This window comes from Toxotes jaculatrix, chromosome 7, assembly GCF_017976425.1.
Source record: "Toxotes jaculatrix isolate fToxJac2 chromosome 7, fToxJac2.pri, whole genome shotgun sequence".
In the NCBI taxonomy this organism is placed as follows: Eukaryota; Metazoa; Chordata; class Actinopteri; family Toxotidae; genus Toxotes; species Toxotes jaculatrix.
The window spans coordinates 11,300,669-11,317,987 of NC_054400.1; the positions used below are offsets into that span (position 1 = coordinate 11,300,669).

The 17,319-nt window shown below is 39.0% G+C and overlaps 2 protein-coding genes across 2 annotated transcripts; one reads left to right on the top strand and one right to left on the bottom strand.

Annotated features, from left to right (window-relative positions):
• Positions 1–2,563: 2,563 nt before the first annotated feature.
• On the bottom strand, positions 2,564–9,938 carry tspan36 (tetraspanin 36). The gene is made up of 7 exons (XM_041042920.1): positions 9,730–9,938; positions 6,119–6,310; positions 5,766–5,840; positions 5,491–5,586; positions 4,571–4,717; positions 4,200–4,283; positions 2,564–3,487 (listed from the first exon to the last, which is right to left on the bottom strand). The coding sequence occupies exons 1-7, from the start codon at positions 9,787–9,789 to the stop codon at positions 3,407–3,409; spliced, it is 735 nt and encodes a 244-aa protein (XP_040898854.1). The 5' UTR covers positions 9,790–9,938; the 3' UTR covers positions 2,564–3,406.
• A 3,875-nt stretch (positions 9,939–13,813) lies between these two features.
• Positions 13,814–14,679, top strand: LOC121185213 (protamine-like protein). Its single transcript, XM_041043262.1, has one exon. It carries the CDS (start codon positions 13,885–13,887, stop codon positions 14,446–14,448), a length of 564 nt encoding a protein of 187 aa, XP_040899196.1. The 5' UTR covers positions 13,814–13,884; the 3' UTR covers positions 14,449–14,679.
• The last annotated feature ends 2,640 nt before the right edge of the window (positions 14,680–17,319 follow it).

Genomic DNA, 17,319 nt, shown 5'->3' on the forward strand with positions numbered 1-17,319 from the left:
CACAGAAACTGCCTGCCTGCCTGTCTGCCTTCAGCACAGAGTGAGCAGCAGCATTGTGTGTGTGTCCTCCTCAGATTACCTCCCTCCAACAGATCCCTGTCTAAGTAGGAAAGGAAATAAATAAATTAGAGGTCAGGCTGAAATTTCCCTGAGCTCGCTCGGTGTGTTTTTGCGCTGAATGTTTTTCCAGAGAATTGATGGCCCAAAGAGGGGAGAGAAAGAGAAAGGGGGCCACATCTGGTGTGCAAAGATGACTCATAAGGGAGTAGAAAATTCTACAATGGCAAATCATATGCACAAACACCTATTACCCTGGTGAATTCAACACTTTTCAGTTAATTTTTACCTTAATGGTGAGAGAAAGTGAAGGCTGTTATAAAACAGGAGGAAAAACTGCTTCAAACCTCATGATATCCAAGTCAGCTGTTTTCCTATGTAGGATACTGAAATGTTCATGCCACAGTTTTTACAGTGTTCACCCTACTGAAGTCATCAGGGTTTTCTCAAATTGGACTTGAGAGGCTTTGGGTGTGAGGTTTGAAATAAGTGGGCATTTAGGAAGCAGGGAGGAGCTAAAGACAGACACTATCCAGTTGCATTATGGGAAATGCAGGCTGTGGTGTTTTTAAGCTTAACATCTTCAAGCGACTAAAAGTCAGGACATCTTGACCTTTGCTACTTTGATTCTGCCCATTATCTTTCTTCTAATTTTTTTTTTTTTAGCCTTTTCAGTCACATCGCCAACCAAGAAAAACATCAAAACATAACATAACCCTACATGCTAACATCCATACCCATATCCATGCATATCTACAGTACATCTAGAAACAACAACAAAGAAATATTTTTTAAAAAGCAGAAATACACATAGAAAAAAAAAAGAAATTAATAAGGGGGCATAAAAGCTTTTGTTAAAATGCCCAAACAAGCCAGCAAACTAATATTTAAAAATCTGGTTTCTGGTCTTTTAATCATTTAAAGATCATTTACTTCATTATACATCTGTTCAGACTGATTTGCATTATTCACAGTAGGCAGCTTTACTGAGAAAGAGCACTATCTTCCTTGCATAAGGGTTAACACGAGATATTACAGAGTGAGGGAAGTTGAGAAAAACAAGAGCTCAGAACAGAAAACAGATGGGTGGTCCATGTAGGAAATAGAGATGCAAATAAACTTCAAATATGAAACAGAAACAGGTAGAGAAAGATGCGCAAGGAGGAGAAAAGGTGAGCTGAGAAACTGACGCTGACATGCAGAGATAAACAGACACGAGCGAGGAAGGGAGACAGGAGAAACAGACAGTTCAAGGAAGGAGGGAAGAAAACAGGTCTCAAAGCTGACAAGGTTATCTTGCCATTTGAGAGCCAACAGTTCTCTCTGAAAAGGACCAGCCTGTCTAAATGCCAGTGCAGCCTGGGGCACTGAGGATATGCACTGAATAAGATATGCAGTCAAGAGATATGAGAGGGACACAGACTGAGACAGGGCGGCAGGGGCATTTACATCAGCGGATATCATTAATACAGCAGCATACAGAGATGTTAATCACACATAAAGCAGTCTATTGAAATTCCAACACAAGTTACAAGTTACATGAAAGTTTTGTTAATATGAAGAAGCTAAATACTTGTTGATACATGATTCATCTATGATTCTTCAAGCTCTAAACAATGTAAAAATCCTATTTGTACCACTGAAGGCAGACTAACTGGATTCATGCATTCTGTCCATTAATATATAAATATATTAACTTTGTTATATAATAACAAATCATGCACTCTTATCTTCTTCTACCACTAGAGTGAGTACACGTGGTGTTTCTTGGGCCCCTTCACCACCTCAGCTGCTGGGTTAAACTTAAAACTCAAGAGTATGTTCTCTAACACCACCTGCAGGATTTTCTTTGTTACTGCAACTACATATGCAACAGCAAAAAACCTATGATGTGTTTTAATGTTAATGGATTTTTGTTGTTGTTTTAGATTTGGCTATAACAGGTTTGGGGATTTGCAAATGGGCAGAAAATTGAGGTTGATGCATAGATTGTTTACGGAATATATGAAAAAGGTAAAGGGATCATTTCAGTTCAGTTAAATAAATGGTTGAAATCAGTTTTATCAACACACTCATCAGTAGGTGACTGATCCTTTAATCTGTGCAGTGTGTTAATGGATGACTATGTCGCCCCTGGACATGTGTTTAAAATTTCATTTATCTTTTCAAGGCTTATGTAAGACAAACACTCTTATCTTCTGTATGTGCCAAACTAAGGGCCTCTTTATCAGCAGAGTCAGGAGGTGAGAGAGAGATACCACTTTGGGTCACGTTTACTGTGATGCTCTGAATGTGCACTCGTTAACAGTGGCCCGCTGTAAAATAACCCTGCTAAGTTAGAACGGTGTTTTGGCACAAAGATGGCACAGGATTAGATATAACAGTTTTTCTCCGCTTCATTCCATCACAACAGTCTGTATGTCCCATCTTGGAGGACTGATTTAATTTTGTAAACACAGAAGACAAGGCAATACAAGGATGTGATAAAACTGAACCAAGCTTCGAGTTATTGTGAAATATTCACATTTTTAATTTAGAAACATAATAAACACAACCAAAGTCAAACTGTGTAGAACTGTAACTTAACATAGAACAGTTAACTGACCACAACAAAATATATATATATATATACTGTATTCATTTATTCCGTTGGCTATAAATAGTACTACTACTACTACTACTACTAAGGCATTAAACTGCTGCCCTTTGGTTCACAATCACAAAAAGCTTAAAATACAGTTTTTAGTCTTTCACTATAGTACATTCAAAAGAATAATGTTCTTTCAAAGAATATCTATATGATGCAGCAGAGTGAGAAGCCTCAGCAAGATTTACAATTAGAAGTCTTTATGTCCAAAAATAGTTTTCTATCTCCTTTCCTCTCCTGTGAAGCATTAAGTTTACAGAGTTAGAAATAAAAAGCTACTTCAGAAGAGTATGTCTTCTAGCAAACAAAATCAAACAGGGATCAGCATTTCCTATTATTTAATTACTCAAAAAAGGGTTTTTTTTTCAAAGAGGGACATAGTTGGGTTGTGACAGTAAAGAAACCTTCGGCACCTCAACCAAAATGGAAACTTCAGGAACTCTCCAGAGGAAAATTAAGACAATAACTCAAAATTCAAAGCCACGTCACATTTATGTCGTCTTAGGAGGAAATATTATGATGAGATGAGTTTGCCACTTGTGTAAAATTGAAATATACCATTACTTCAATAAATCTTAGATTTGTATATGTTTGACCTGGATGCTTCTGTACACTGCAGTATAAGGATGCCTGCCGTTATCAAGTGGCCAGCAAACCTCATGGAGCAAAATGAGGAGGTGGGAGGTGATTTCAGGAAGTGTTTCAGGCATAGAGAGGCTGGTAGCCACTCCTCCGGCTGCCACTTTTACAGGTGATCACACATACGCTCAGCATCCCAAAGAACTGCAACAGGAAAAATAATCAGCCACAAGCTCTTAAAAGGCATTTTCTGAAGCAGTGTAGGTTATGTGAACAGATTAGCTCTGGGGTGGAACATAGAGGGTTATAAGCACTTTAACTGTTTCATTTGAGTATGTTAGGCTCAGATAAATCTCTGTCAAAGAGCAAGAATTACAAGGTAGTCTACGGGACAATAAGAAGGACAACCTACTCAGTAATTTTCCCTTGAAAGACCATCTCTGAGTTCAGCTTTCTTAGAAAGATCACTTCGTGAAGGATAATTGAATCAGTAAAGTGTATAAATTGTGAAATGGCTAACAGTATATCACACTGTCCCTTTGCTATTTCAAAGGGTAGCTTTCAACAGAGCTATCATTGTTCTTTTCCATGAATGAATTTGAAGACAGGTAATCCTCTATTCAATTTCCACTCAACAGTACTTCAGCTTGTTTTCCATCCCCGATAATCTCTAGCATACCACTCAATTAGTGCTAGGTTAATAACTCCATGCACTCAGAAGGTACAACAAAGTATGCAGGGGAGTATAGTGTGCAGCCTACTATTTGATGTTTATCTCCAATATCAGTTCACTCAACAGCTCACCAACACATATTTAGTGTGCTGATGTTAAAATACTGTGTGGGATTTACAGTGATGCTCTTTCACAACTGCTGAAGTGTGTGTTGGGTCATATACTGATTCCGCTCATCGTTACCTTGATGATGGCGAAGCCCAGAATAACCAGCATGGCATAACCCCACACACTCTGTAGGAAGCTCAGCAGCTTGGCCTCACAACCCTGAAATACAAGCACAAGTGCAATGAGTATATTGGAAATGTCTGCCTGAAAATGTCTGGAAGATAATTTGGCTTTGCACACTTTATTTTTGGAGTCACGAAGCATCAAAAAACATTCAGTGTAAGATAATTCCTGTCTATAAGTCACAGTTGGAGAAGTAGTTAAAAGCATTGATAAAGCAACATTAAATAAACAGATTACAATCCCAAGCACAACAATGACATAAGCATGTACGCCGACACAATAGTTACGTCCAAAAGAGCAAAGTGTGGTTCAGGTTGATTCACCTCTACGTTGAGCTGATCTGGTTGATCCAGTCTACCAGTGCACTGTGTGCTGTTTTTACAGCAAGACAGAGGCACTGTGTTGTTGTGGCTGGAAAACCAGGTTGTGCTGGACCAGCTGGTGTAATTCTTAATTCCACAGCACTGCAACTGCACAGAGTCAAAGAGAGAATGGACAGGTGATAAGAAAGGAGAAAAACTAAAAAAAGAAATGTGATAAAAAAAGAAGGAAAGGTGGATGGTATATGAGAAAGAGCTATGGGAAATATCCTCCTTCTTACACTTCTATCAATCTAAGTTATTTATGGATGTGTGAAGTCTTGTTTATTTTTTGACCTGTCCACCTGTTTTATCTTCTACTTCAGTGCATTACCCAAAATGACTTCTGACAGACCCAGGGGTGTCAACTTGGTGCATCAAATAATGTCAGTTCAGATCACAGTAGTGGTTTATGGGCGATATTTTTATTTGTCTGTACTGTTGAAGACTTTTCTGTTCTAGCTAATTTTAGCTGTGCTACAAAAACCCCAAAGTCAGGACAGGAAAGACCAATACACCACAATACTTTTGAACTATTTTAAGGATGACTATTTGCTTTACATTCATTCACATATCTTTGTTCATGGAATACGACACAAGACTTTTTTGAAAAAAAAAATTGTTACACAGACAGGATAAGGGCTGAGTTTTTCCATTTCCATTCATAGACTCAGAAATTAGTTTCATTTAAATATGATCCTGCCTTTAAGGCAAAGAGAACACAAATGTATATAAAATCACAATAATATGAATTCTTTTACACAACTAGTAAAGAAAAAGACCAAGAAAAGGAAATGAAAGCAAACAAGTGAAGTAGAACAGGCTGAAAAATATGAAAGTACAACTGAGGAAACAAAGTTAAACAAGCAGAACATAACACCAACCTGAGTCTGCAGGTAGTCCACACCTTTGGTCTCAGTGCTCTGCCCATCATACTTTGCAAACGTATCATTCATAGAGCGCTCCAGGTCTCCGCTTATCTGGACAGAAACAAAGGGGAAAAAAACACGGAAAATGTACAGAGTACAGTAATGGCTTAGAATAGCCATAGCAATAGGTGCCATAGCAGATTTAGAATGATGGAGGTTAAATATATCATTATATAGTTTATGGTCAGCAGAAAACATTGTGTGACAGAAAATATGTATCTGTGACTCACCTTGCCTTGGTAGATGAAGCTAAATACCAAAGCAGCTACTTCAGCCGCAAAGATCACCATGATGATGAGAAAGAACTGGAGAGAAAGAAAATGAGTGAAGTTGTAAAGAAATTTAGCAAGTAAAATGGTAGTAAAACAGAGTGAAAGGATAAACAAAAGTTAAGGGAAAACATAAATGAAAATTCAGAGATGACAACTAAAAAGTGGAACTGAAACAATACATGTTTGCAGACTCAACAGATGTGCATGCAGATGTAGCGTCAGACAAATGTCACGGAACTGGGAGGAAGACTGAGGCACTAATTATAACCTGCGCCTAACTTCTCCTGCCACACACACACACACACACTTACAAAGCTGAGGCCGAATTTGGACTCCCGGATTGTGGAGCAGCATCCCACCAGACCAAAGACAAACATCACCACGCTGATGCCGATGATGATAATTGCTGGTACCAGCGCATACTTGTCCTGAATGAAACCGTCAAAGTTGTCATAGCTCTTGATCACATAGGCACCAACGTAGGCCAACCCTGCTCCTGCAGCCTACAGGGAGGAGGAAACATAGACATCATGTGTTACACATCCTAGTGTTCATTCTTAATTGACAAGCTAGCAAAATGGATACCATGTGTGCATACAGATTAGAATGTTTACATTATTGCATATATAATCGGTAAAGAATTATATGATTTTAACACAGAGTAAATATAAAGAATTATTATTTTGAAAAATAATCAGTAGAAGACTTTAGTTTTCTCATATTTCTGCATGTTTGTCACTGTTGTTATTCTTGGAATAAACACAAAAATAAGGATCTCACTGAAATGAACGCTATTGAGCTGTGCACATTTTGATCTGCTGACATTGTTCAATTACACAATATTCTGCATGAAGCACTAGGTACAGAGCTGAGAGCTACATTATGGCACACTCTCTTTTTTGTGTACATATTTAGGTCTGTGCTAAAAAGAGTCAATGAAGTGGTGGATCTTCAGCTTTTCCAGAAAACTTCAGAACACTGAGGTTTGCATTTAACAAAGCAAAGCATTGCAGAAACAAACACACACTGACACACTATCACATGATCTGTGTTTCTCTATTTTACTGTGGTTGAAAGCATCATGTTCATATTCTGTTCTCTGAATACTCAGAAACTGAGAGGAAAGAAGTTTATATGACATGAGTCAGTCATTTGGTCTTTTGTATAACATGACGTGAAGTTAAAACACAGCAAGTGGAATAATGTGGACTAAGTTGAATTATGACATTTCAGCCTCTTTTTCTTAGGAAGAAAAGATAGTAAAGGTAGTAACATACGGTAGCCTGCCTGTAATCGTGAAAACCATTGAATATAAAATGAGAACAAAGCTGCCTGTCAAAAAACTTTTAGATGGAGAACAAAGGGATTTGTTCTGATTGAATTATCTGATATCTCATATGGTGAACACGGGCTGAAAGGTCACTGGCGGTCTGTCCCTGTGAAGACAAAAGTGGATTAGACATCAAGTCATACCACCATCATGACTTTTCTGCAAGTCATGCTTCAGTAGTGAGCTCACCAGTCACAAGACTGCATATCTGTGGGCCAATTTTGTGCATACACAATACAGACTGAAATTACAGTCAGTGACAGTGTTTACACTGGCCTAAAAGAAAACCAATGGTTGTTATATATTTATCACATTCTCAGCACTCCTAATTTCCTTTTGACCTTTGAAATTCACTTTATCAGAACTGACTCAGACTTCAGTTGACGGTAAAAGAAGGTAAAGGGGTCAGAATCTAAACTGTAAATGAAACCACACTTATATATAGCTGTGTAAATCATATTTTTATATTCTGTTGGCACAGCAGGAATTGAGAATAAGAAAATGTGTGATCAGCTAAATTTCCCTTTGAATCAAAGATGGAAAGTTTGTGAGAAAAGAAAAAAAAAATCAGAAATCCCCCTTCGTGTGCGTCTGTGGATGGTGTCATTTTCAGCATTACTTCCCTTTTTGCGTTTGTTGGTATGTGAGAATGTGTGTTTTGTGCGGCCTAACAATCGTTCATCCCTCATTTCAGCCTCATGACTGACTTCTTCTAATCACTCCATAGTCACGGGATCCCTGTGGAGTAGTGAGTCTACACCCCCACCGCCCCCAGTCGTTCACCCCTAATCTTTCCAGAAACTCTGATCTTGTGCCTAAGAAGCAGCACAAAGAGGCTTACACAACATATAGCACCCATGCACTGCGCCACCTCTCTGGAATGTGAGAAACCTCTGGGGAGATGTTTCTTGATCTGTGGTCATGATTTTAGAGGGTCCCTGCATGACAAATGTTCTGGTACTGTATCTCAGACCGGGTTCCTGGGGCAGATGTGATGTAAGTTTAGCAAACAGAGACGGAAAGCAGCCATGTGCCTCTTCACACGTTCAGAACGAAACTTTTTAAACACAGCCTTTCACTTTCCCATTAAAAACCACCAAATTTGTTTAGAAAACTTTTTATAACACAAAACTAGATACATTGTCTGATTCGATTTTATAATAAAAACAAACATTTTATACACATTTTCACTAAATTCACTAAAAATTATCTGCCATCTTAAGAAATTTTGGGATCTTCAAAAGATTTTAAAAAACTTTTGTGGTTTTGTACTACGTTTAGCTGTATGATATGATTTTCTACCAGACCTAGCAGTGGGTCAGGCAGAGTTTAAAAGGATAAGCTGATATTTTGGCTGAATTATGATTTTTCTAATTTTCATGTCTCTCCTATGCTCCCATAATCTAGCTCACACTGCTGTTTAAGACTCTTGGCCTGATGAATCAGTGGAAAAATCACAGGCGGACGCTCACTGTTTTGTTCCGATACATGGACTTCGTTTGTTTGGTACTGGACTGTTGGCCAAACAAAATTTGCCCCACATTCCTCATAAACAGTCAACAGACAAACTACAGACTACACAGCTGTTTGAAAAAAAAAACAGGATGAACCCTGATATGGGCGATCTTTTGAGTTATGTGGTTTATAAGTAAAGAAAAGATCATCTTGAATTTTTGTTGCTTCAGAAATAGAAACGTGTTTGTCATTTCTTTCCTATACGGCAGGGATTTGTTGTATGTTATGCCTAGCTGGTGAGAAATAAGAGAAAAGAGGAAGAGTAAAGAGGAAGATAGAAGCATTCCCTCAGAAAGAAGAGAATAAGGAAGTGAAAAGTAGTTGGGGATATTTGATTTAAAAAAGATAAACCATGCCAGTGGTTTCTCATACAAATACAAACACAGGCCTGTTTTGTCTCGCAGTAATCTAATCGCACAGATATCAGCCTCGAACAGGCAGACAATTTTACTCGGTCCCTTCAAACCCCATTTTCTCTGAAGCAGAGAGAAGAAGACTGCCAACTGTTTGCCAGCGAGGCCAAATGGGGAGAGATATGGTGAATTAGCCACTATAAGCCAATAATATACAAAGTTTACTTTGATACAAAGCCAGATATGAACTCTGGTCAGACTTTGAGAATCAACAGAGTTGACCCAGTTCAAGCTGGCTGGGTGACAGTGTTACACAAGAATCCAGTAAATCACTGTTTTCCTTTGACAATTTGATATTATTGAGAAATGTTACTGACGTGTTTTCTTTTCTGGAGTCAGTTTTGAAAAATTAATTTCGCAGATGTGAACTATAACAGGGAAGAGTTAAAATAAGGAAGTACACTACAGTGATAAGACTGCGCTGCCCAGAGAACTGCGGTAGGTTATCAAGATGTTTATCAGGCCATAACACTGATTTGTAAAACGCAAACCTTACAGAACACAGGGCTCACAGAGTAATAAATTATAACCAATAACAATGATTTACAGTAAAGGGCGATCAAACACTTCTGCTCTGATTTCCCCTCAAAACAAAAATAAACCAAAACAAAAAATACATTAAATCTTCGCATGTGGAGAAATAACAGAAAAAAACACGACATACCCAGAATATCAAGCTGAGGAAGAGGAGGACGGTCTTGGACGTGAAAATCCCGCAGTCCATGTTGTCTGACGGAGGTGAAGCGGTTGAAGGAGGACTGTGGAGTCGCTGCGATCCGGTTTTTATCCCGCAGAGCGCCGAGGTGCTGCCGTCGCCGACGCCGCCGCCGCTTGGGTCACAAGTTTGCTCACTCTTGTCTGAGTGCAGTGACTGTGATCACACGGTCACATGCTCTGGGAGGGGAGCGATGCTGCAGAGCAGGTCCACAGCACAGCCCCCCTGCTGGAAAGCTTCTTCACATCGCATCGCATCACATCACATTACACACCACTCCCTCAAAGAAGAGGGGAAACCAAGGAAAGAACACAAAAAAGACTCTAATTACAAAAGTAAAACTGAGGCTAATGTGTAATTTTTCGGCTAAACATTTTTTAAAATAGAAGAGAGAACACACTTTAATCTTGCTTTGGTATACCTTAGGATCACATTTGATTAAAAAACGTAGCTTTTTTGGGGGGTCAGTTTAAAAAATCATAAAATAAAACTACAAATCCATTTTCAGAAGTTATTTATAACATACCTATTGTACCACAAACCTATTGTATCTGTACACTTGTAGATATTATTGAGTCAGGGCTGTTTCCACCAAACTGCGAGACTGTCATGAATCTGTGGTTTCATTCAGAAAGATCGAAAAGGTCATTGGATGACAATGATACACCCCTCATCTGCTACTCAGCAGTTAACAGTAATAACATAAACTATTCTGGAATGAAAAAAAAAAGAGTTGCCTGGGGAATGAATCACAGTGTGCTTTTACTGCCACAAAACAATGGTTTTATTAACAGTACTTCACTGGAGGGTTGGAGGCCTTTTATCTACTGAGGTGGAGGCCTCTGTTGTATCACAGAGGCACTGGTAGATAGGCTGAATGTTTAACTCAGAGTTTCTTGGGGGAGCACAACAAAAGGATAACAACTGCTCTTCTAACCATGACACAGAAAACAACTCCTTATACTTTTCAAACCACAACAGTACACAATCTAAAAGGAGCCATTTACTCCTTACTTTTTCATTAAATGTCCCTATGCTGCCAGTGTAGAGTAGACAAACAGGAAAACCACAAGAAGAAAATAATTGCAATAACTCTTTGCTCAAGGAAGTAAAAGTTTTGGTTTGATCACGGTGACAATCAGAGTACAAATTATACAATCACAATCAAGAGGGTGTTGACTTTTCCTCCAGGGCGAAAAGAGAATCTGGTACAGCGCAGGCACATGTTTCAGTGTACTGAAGTTTCACAATCGCTATAGTATCTTGCTAATTTAAGACAATGTCTGCAGTCAGTAGATGATGAGAAGTCAAATCCGTTACACCAGCTCACGAGGCAAGTACCACACAACTTTTGTAGTCAGGGGTCAGCAACAAAGTATTCTAGAGCAAAGCTGCCAGCAAGTCAGACCCACACAAACACGCAACACAACAGCAGACTGGCGTTTCTGTTCAAACACAGAACCCACACAATGCTGTACCAGAACCAAAGACACCATCAACATGCCAAAGAGGTAGGCAAATATGTTATTCTCATACAGCATCTAGGCCTGTGTCTGACTAACATTAAAGGCATAAACCACCCAAAAATCTAAATTTATCATCAATAAATTGGCATTCCACATCATCTCATTCAACATAACCCATTCTGGATCCTGTACTGGTCCCAGTACCAGAATTAATGGATAAGACATGACTCGAGACATGAGTCTCAAATGCCTCAGCTAGAGTGACTCCTATCGCCATCAGTTCATTAATTCAGAAGAGACATGTGGCTCCTATGGAGGAGCTGTAGACTATCTATTGATGTGATGATGAAAACAAAAACAAACAATGGTCTCCTTTCTAACTCACCTCCTTGCTACTAGGTCCTGCCTGCTCACTGTCCTCCTGACCTCCACCTGACTGATCATTCTGACCTCCTTCTGCTTCCTTAATACTAAAGCTAAAAAGTTGGAAAAGTAAGAAAAGAGCTGGGGCAACTGGATCAGGCTGCATGCAAGGTTGGCACATATACACTTAAATAATTTGATTTAAAATGACACTCCTTGCACTGACTTGCTACTGATAGACCATCAAAAAGCAGATCTGCATTTTTGTTGAAATTGATTTTACTCATTTTGTTGTAATACAGTCTGTGTGTGTGCCAGCGTCTGTCGTAGGATACTTTTGGGGACCAATTTCAGATTAGAACAGCTAATTGAAGACAGACTGTCCAATTGGGTACAAAAGCTGTGTCCCCAGGCAAACAGTGCTTATTGGTATGGGTTAGGTTAAGTTTCCAGGAAATGAATGAAAGTCTGTGTCATGTCCCCAAAAGTGGCCTCGATCAACACACGTGTGTATGTGTGTGTATTTGTGAGAAACAGGAGGAGGCGCTATCAGTGCGCTACAGAAGGCAGCGCTACATTTGCCAATCTTCTCCCTCTGACACACAAACACACACTTTATCTCATATTAATAGAGAAAAAAAGACAGTAGATAAATTTTCTATGGTTTAGCAATTTATTCAAATATTTTTTGAAGCAATTCAGATACTGATATTCCAGCCCATGTGTCTGCTAATCAACAAATAATATCAAAGAGTAGGCTAATCCAGATATTGGTCGAAGCGCGTTTTAGGTTCATTTTTCCAGTTCAGTGTTATGCAAATGAAATTCAAACTTTAAGGACGAATTTCTAATGTTTTATACTGTGGTTAAAGGTTTGTTCTCATCAGTAATATTTGTAAACACATCAGAAAACAGACCTGGACTTATAATAACATTAATGTGAGAATCACGATAAAATACTTGTCAATGAAATTTCTCATTGTGCACAACCGTGTCAAAGAACACAAAATGGGTCACGCAAAATATAAAAAGCATTTTACGCGCGAAATCTAACTGCACTACAAAGTTCAAATAGTCTTCTATACTGTACTAACCCACTTTACTGTGCATTAGAGCATGTTTGTACTGTTCATTAGCCAAAAAGCACTGCATACTGAAGAAAAGCAGAGGAATGGTCAGAGCAGTATGATACCAATGCTCCTATTCTTTTGCACTTGTTTCAGTCAATCTATTTATATGCAGAGGATACAGCACGTTCAAAACCTAGATTGGAATATAGTAGTATAATAGTTTTTTATGGCATCATGTCCTAGATAAAATTATTAAACTGGTTGGAAAACTATGGAATGGCACTTTAATAAGAAATAATCATATTTTAAATATACATTCATGCATACTAATGTGAACGCATCCCTCTCTGGTCATTTTATAAAGAACCTGAATTCAAAAAGCCCCGCGAAATTAAGCCTGAATTCGTTTCTCTGGCTGCCCCTCCTCACAGGCTGATAACTCTTATTCTGGCTGAGATCCACCTGCATCCACACAGAGGAGACACACAGTAGCCTATAGTAATATTTTCAGTATATAAATATAATGATATAAAACTTAATTTCCTGTTACTGAACTTTTTTTTTTGTTTTTCACTTCACCCTTTCATTAAGACTGTCCTTGCTTCTGGGTTTCAGTTATTTATATCTACGTTGAGGCCACTATATGGTGGGTCTGCAAAGCGACTGTGTTTCTTTGGTCAGGTTTAAACAACCTTAATCAGCAAAAACAAATGAAATAAAACTAAATGCTACTGCCAGTATATCACATACATTACTACTGAACCTTGTTTAACTCGAAAAGTCTGTACCTGATTGTTTTTAGGGTTTAGTCTAATAAAAATGTTAAAAATGCACGGCTCAAATGACACTTTACAACTGCCAGACTGTAACTGCACAACAAACAGAAATACATCTGATGAAACCGTTGAATAAAAAATATAGCTATAGACGGTTAAGATTACGATGTTTCCAATGATGTGCGTTTTATATGGATATCCAACATTTTACGCGGGATTTTTACAGAATAACTAAGCTGGAGAAAACACAAACTTTATCAAGTTTGAGAAGGACAGAAGAGGCGCACTGTCTTGGCGGGGCTCACTCTACACGGTTCTCATCGTGGCTTGATAAACCCTGACCCCGACAGGAGGGCAAACAGAGATATCACTCTGTCCTCGTCTCTCTGTCAACCTCACTCATACGATCCTGGCAGTGGTGCTATTACAATGTCGTCTGCTGTGATTGCTTTGCCCCAGACGGCTCCGGCCAAGTCTCCAAAGAAGAGAGCCAAGTCTCAGAGAAAGAAGACGGGTCCCACAGTGTCAGACCTGATACTGAAGGCAGTTTCTCAGTCCACAGAGCGCGGCGGGGTGTCCCTGGCATCCCTGAAGAAGACACTAAAGGCCGGAGGATACGACGTGGTGAAGAACAAAGCCAGAATCCTCATCGCTATTAGACGCTTGGTGGCTAACAAATCCCTCGTCCAGACCAAAGGCACCGGGGCATCGGGCTCCTTCAAGCTGAACAAGAAGCCCCCCACACCACGAAAGAAGAAGGTGGTGAAAAAGAAGAAACCAAATGCAAAAAAGGTCAAGAAGACCAGGGCCAAGAAAGCAGCCGGAGGTGACACTCCAGCAGCCAAGAAGTCACCTAAGAAAAAGAGGAAGGCAAAGAGTCCTAAGAAAGCCAAGAGGCCCGCTGCAGCCAAGAAGCCCAAGAAGCCAAAGAGTCCTAAGAAAGCCAAGCGCAGGGTTGCCAAGTCTACCAGGACCAGGGCTGCAAAGAAGTGAACACTCTCCCACTGAACACTAAATGCCGCTCAGTGCCACGTTTAACTGTGTGTGGACTAAATGTCTGCATTCATTCCAAGAACTTGAGTTTGCTTGAGCTATTTTACAGCTTTTCTATAGTAGAAAATACTGAACCTGCTGTTTTTACACACCTTTTCTTGCCATTATCTGCGGTTTGCAATGAACTGAATTGCAGTGTTGTTGGAAATAATAAACCTATTTTAATTTATAGAGCGGGTCTTGTGATTTTATTTCAGTTTTCAAAAACAAAACAAAAAAACTAAGAACTGTGGACAAGTTTATACTGACCAAAAATAAAACTTAATCGAAGCCTTTATTGTCACATAATTGTTTAAGACAATGTTTTCGCTTATGACATTATTTAGTTCTAAATATTACATTGCCATTCAGCACCACTGACTTCACTACCTCAGAAAAAGATGTTTGCACAGGGTAGTGCCTGGCTCGTTGATGATGGCAGCACAAACTGTTTTGGCACAAATTTGATTTGCTTGATTATCAGTGACAGGAGAACGCTCGAGGGCGCACGGGATGTTTTGCAGTGGCGCTTTTACGCACCATTACGCACGGGGACCAAGGCGTCCAGATCCGTGTATTTACACGAATTCCTATCACTACTTACAAAACGTGTTTGTTGTGAACTGGCCGACAGCACAAACAGCTAATGTGATCACACATTAGCCTATTATACTGGGGGAAAAAAAAACAACGGTCTTTAAAAACGGTGTCATCTGTAATTCAGTAGCCTTCAACTGTTGTCACGAACAGACAGCTAATGATAACTTGTTGAGTAGTAACTTGGATTATAACCCGTATATCACTGTTTGTAACATTGTTGTTTGTTTGTTTCGTTTGCGCCAATTTCATCTGAAGATTGACATCTGCAGAATAGTGGGTGGGACCAGACTGGTCATCATACAGCAGCTGGTGACACCCGCCAGCTGCGTGCAAGACGCAGCTAATCGCCACTAACAACAGAGAGGACTAACGGCTGTGACAGGCCGTGTTCGTTGGGGTTCCTCTTATCTCCAGAATAAAACATGACATGCATATGAAAGACTTTGAGTGGATTCGGCTTGAGAGAGAATGGGGAACAGCGTTGGTATTTCAACTAAGACTCTTTGATTTCAACTAAGAGTTTAGTCAGTAAAAAAAAAAAAAAGCCAAAAACTACGATTTATACAAAACTCAGAGCCTTTCGGTGGAACTATGTTGCAGCGGCGAGGCCTCGAACCTGTAAAGTGAACCTGTTCAATGGGGTGACTAACACAGCTAGAGTTTCATGAGCTGTGCGGTTTTATGGTGCCATCTACTGGCCGGAGTCGTGAACGGTTAAACCAATGGGGAGGTAGTCGCAGCAGTGAACGACTGTTGGCCAGTTTTCATGTGCTCTAACAAGTCGAAAAACATCTTTATAAAGCAACGTTCTCTGTGTTTGCAGCTCAAATTCAATTTGGTGTTTCCCACAAAAACCCTAGCAAGCAATGACATGGTAAATTAGTATGCAGTAAAAGCTAAGTAATATGAACTATCAAATAAAACAATCACGCAATTAAATAAATCTGACTGTTACATAGTCTTACATTGGAGTTTTACCCTCTTCTGGTATTTCTTTTTATTAATAATGACGCAGTTTTATCAATCAGTTCATACTGTTAATACCTAATACTGTGCATATGTGAGTACTTGAGACATATATACGACATATGCTTAAACAGATACTCAGATTTAAGTGTGAAAATAATTTTTTATATTTTTATGAGATAATTTGTAATGTAATGATTCATTTATTGGTATATTAACTCAAGAAAACAATGGAAAATTCTGCATAGGACATAAAACATAACATTTTACGTTGCTCCTCACATTGTTCTAAATCTGTTTTGCTTTTATTGCAGTGCTGTAGTTTATTCCTACATGTTGCAGCTTGCCAAACATTCAAGCTCGGGCTTGGTTGCTGGGTGGCGACTCATACTCAGGACATTCCCAGTGACGTGTACTCATGTGACACTTCATTGTAAAACAAATTATCTATTATTTTCTGTTCTTCCTCCTGATATGCACAAATGCACAAACACACATTGACTGAGGCTAGTTTTGGGGATATCAGACTTGCATTCATGTCCTGGAGATTTAAAACTTATGTGGCACTCCACAATCGTGCTAACACGGCACTCTCCGTTCAGCAGATCTTGTTTTCATATCTGTTTTCAGTTCCCTTTGATAAGAGGAAGTATCCAACCATTTTAAAAGTAAAAAAAAAAACTGTGAAACAAAGCATCTTTTAACTAGTTCCTATAAATTCTGGTCTGCTGGGTTCAGAATAAGTTTTAATGTTCTACTTCTTAAGTTCTAGTTTACACCTTAAATAACCAAACTCTTCCAGAGTCTTACAACTGTACGTTTAGGCAGGTCCTCGTGACTTGTGCATATTACTTTTCTTTTCAGCACAGTGTACTTTCATGAGCCAAGCATGGACTGCCAAATCACAGCTTTTATAACTTGAAAGATTAGACAGCATAAATCACTGTAATTGCAATATTGAAAACAAAGTATATGGCTTAACAACACACCTCCTGCGGTATGTTTTATTTTATTGTCTTTACATATGGTTATATTAACTTTTTTTCTATGCTAGAAAATAAGCTTATAACTTAGAAAGAGTATTCAAGTTAAACCCTTAGTAAGACTTTTTTATTATTGTTGGTCTGTTAATAAGTAGCCAACAGCTTGTATAATTTGTGGCCCACAAAAATGCAGACTAAATGAAAGTGAAACCTTATCCTCCCCCACTAAATTTTAAACAAGACCTTCCTGTTTGTCATATGATAAAGTGCATAAGAGGAGGAG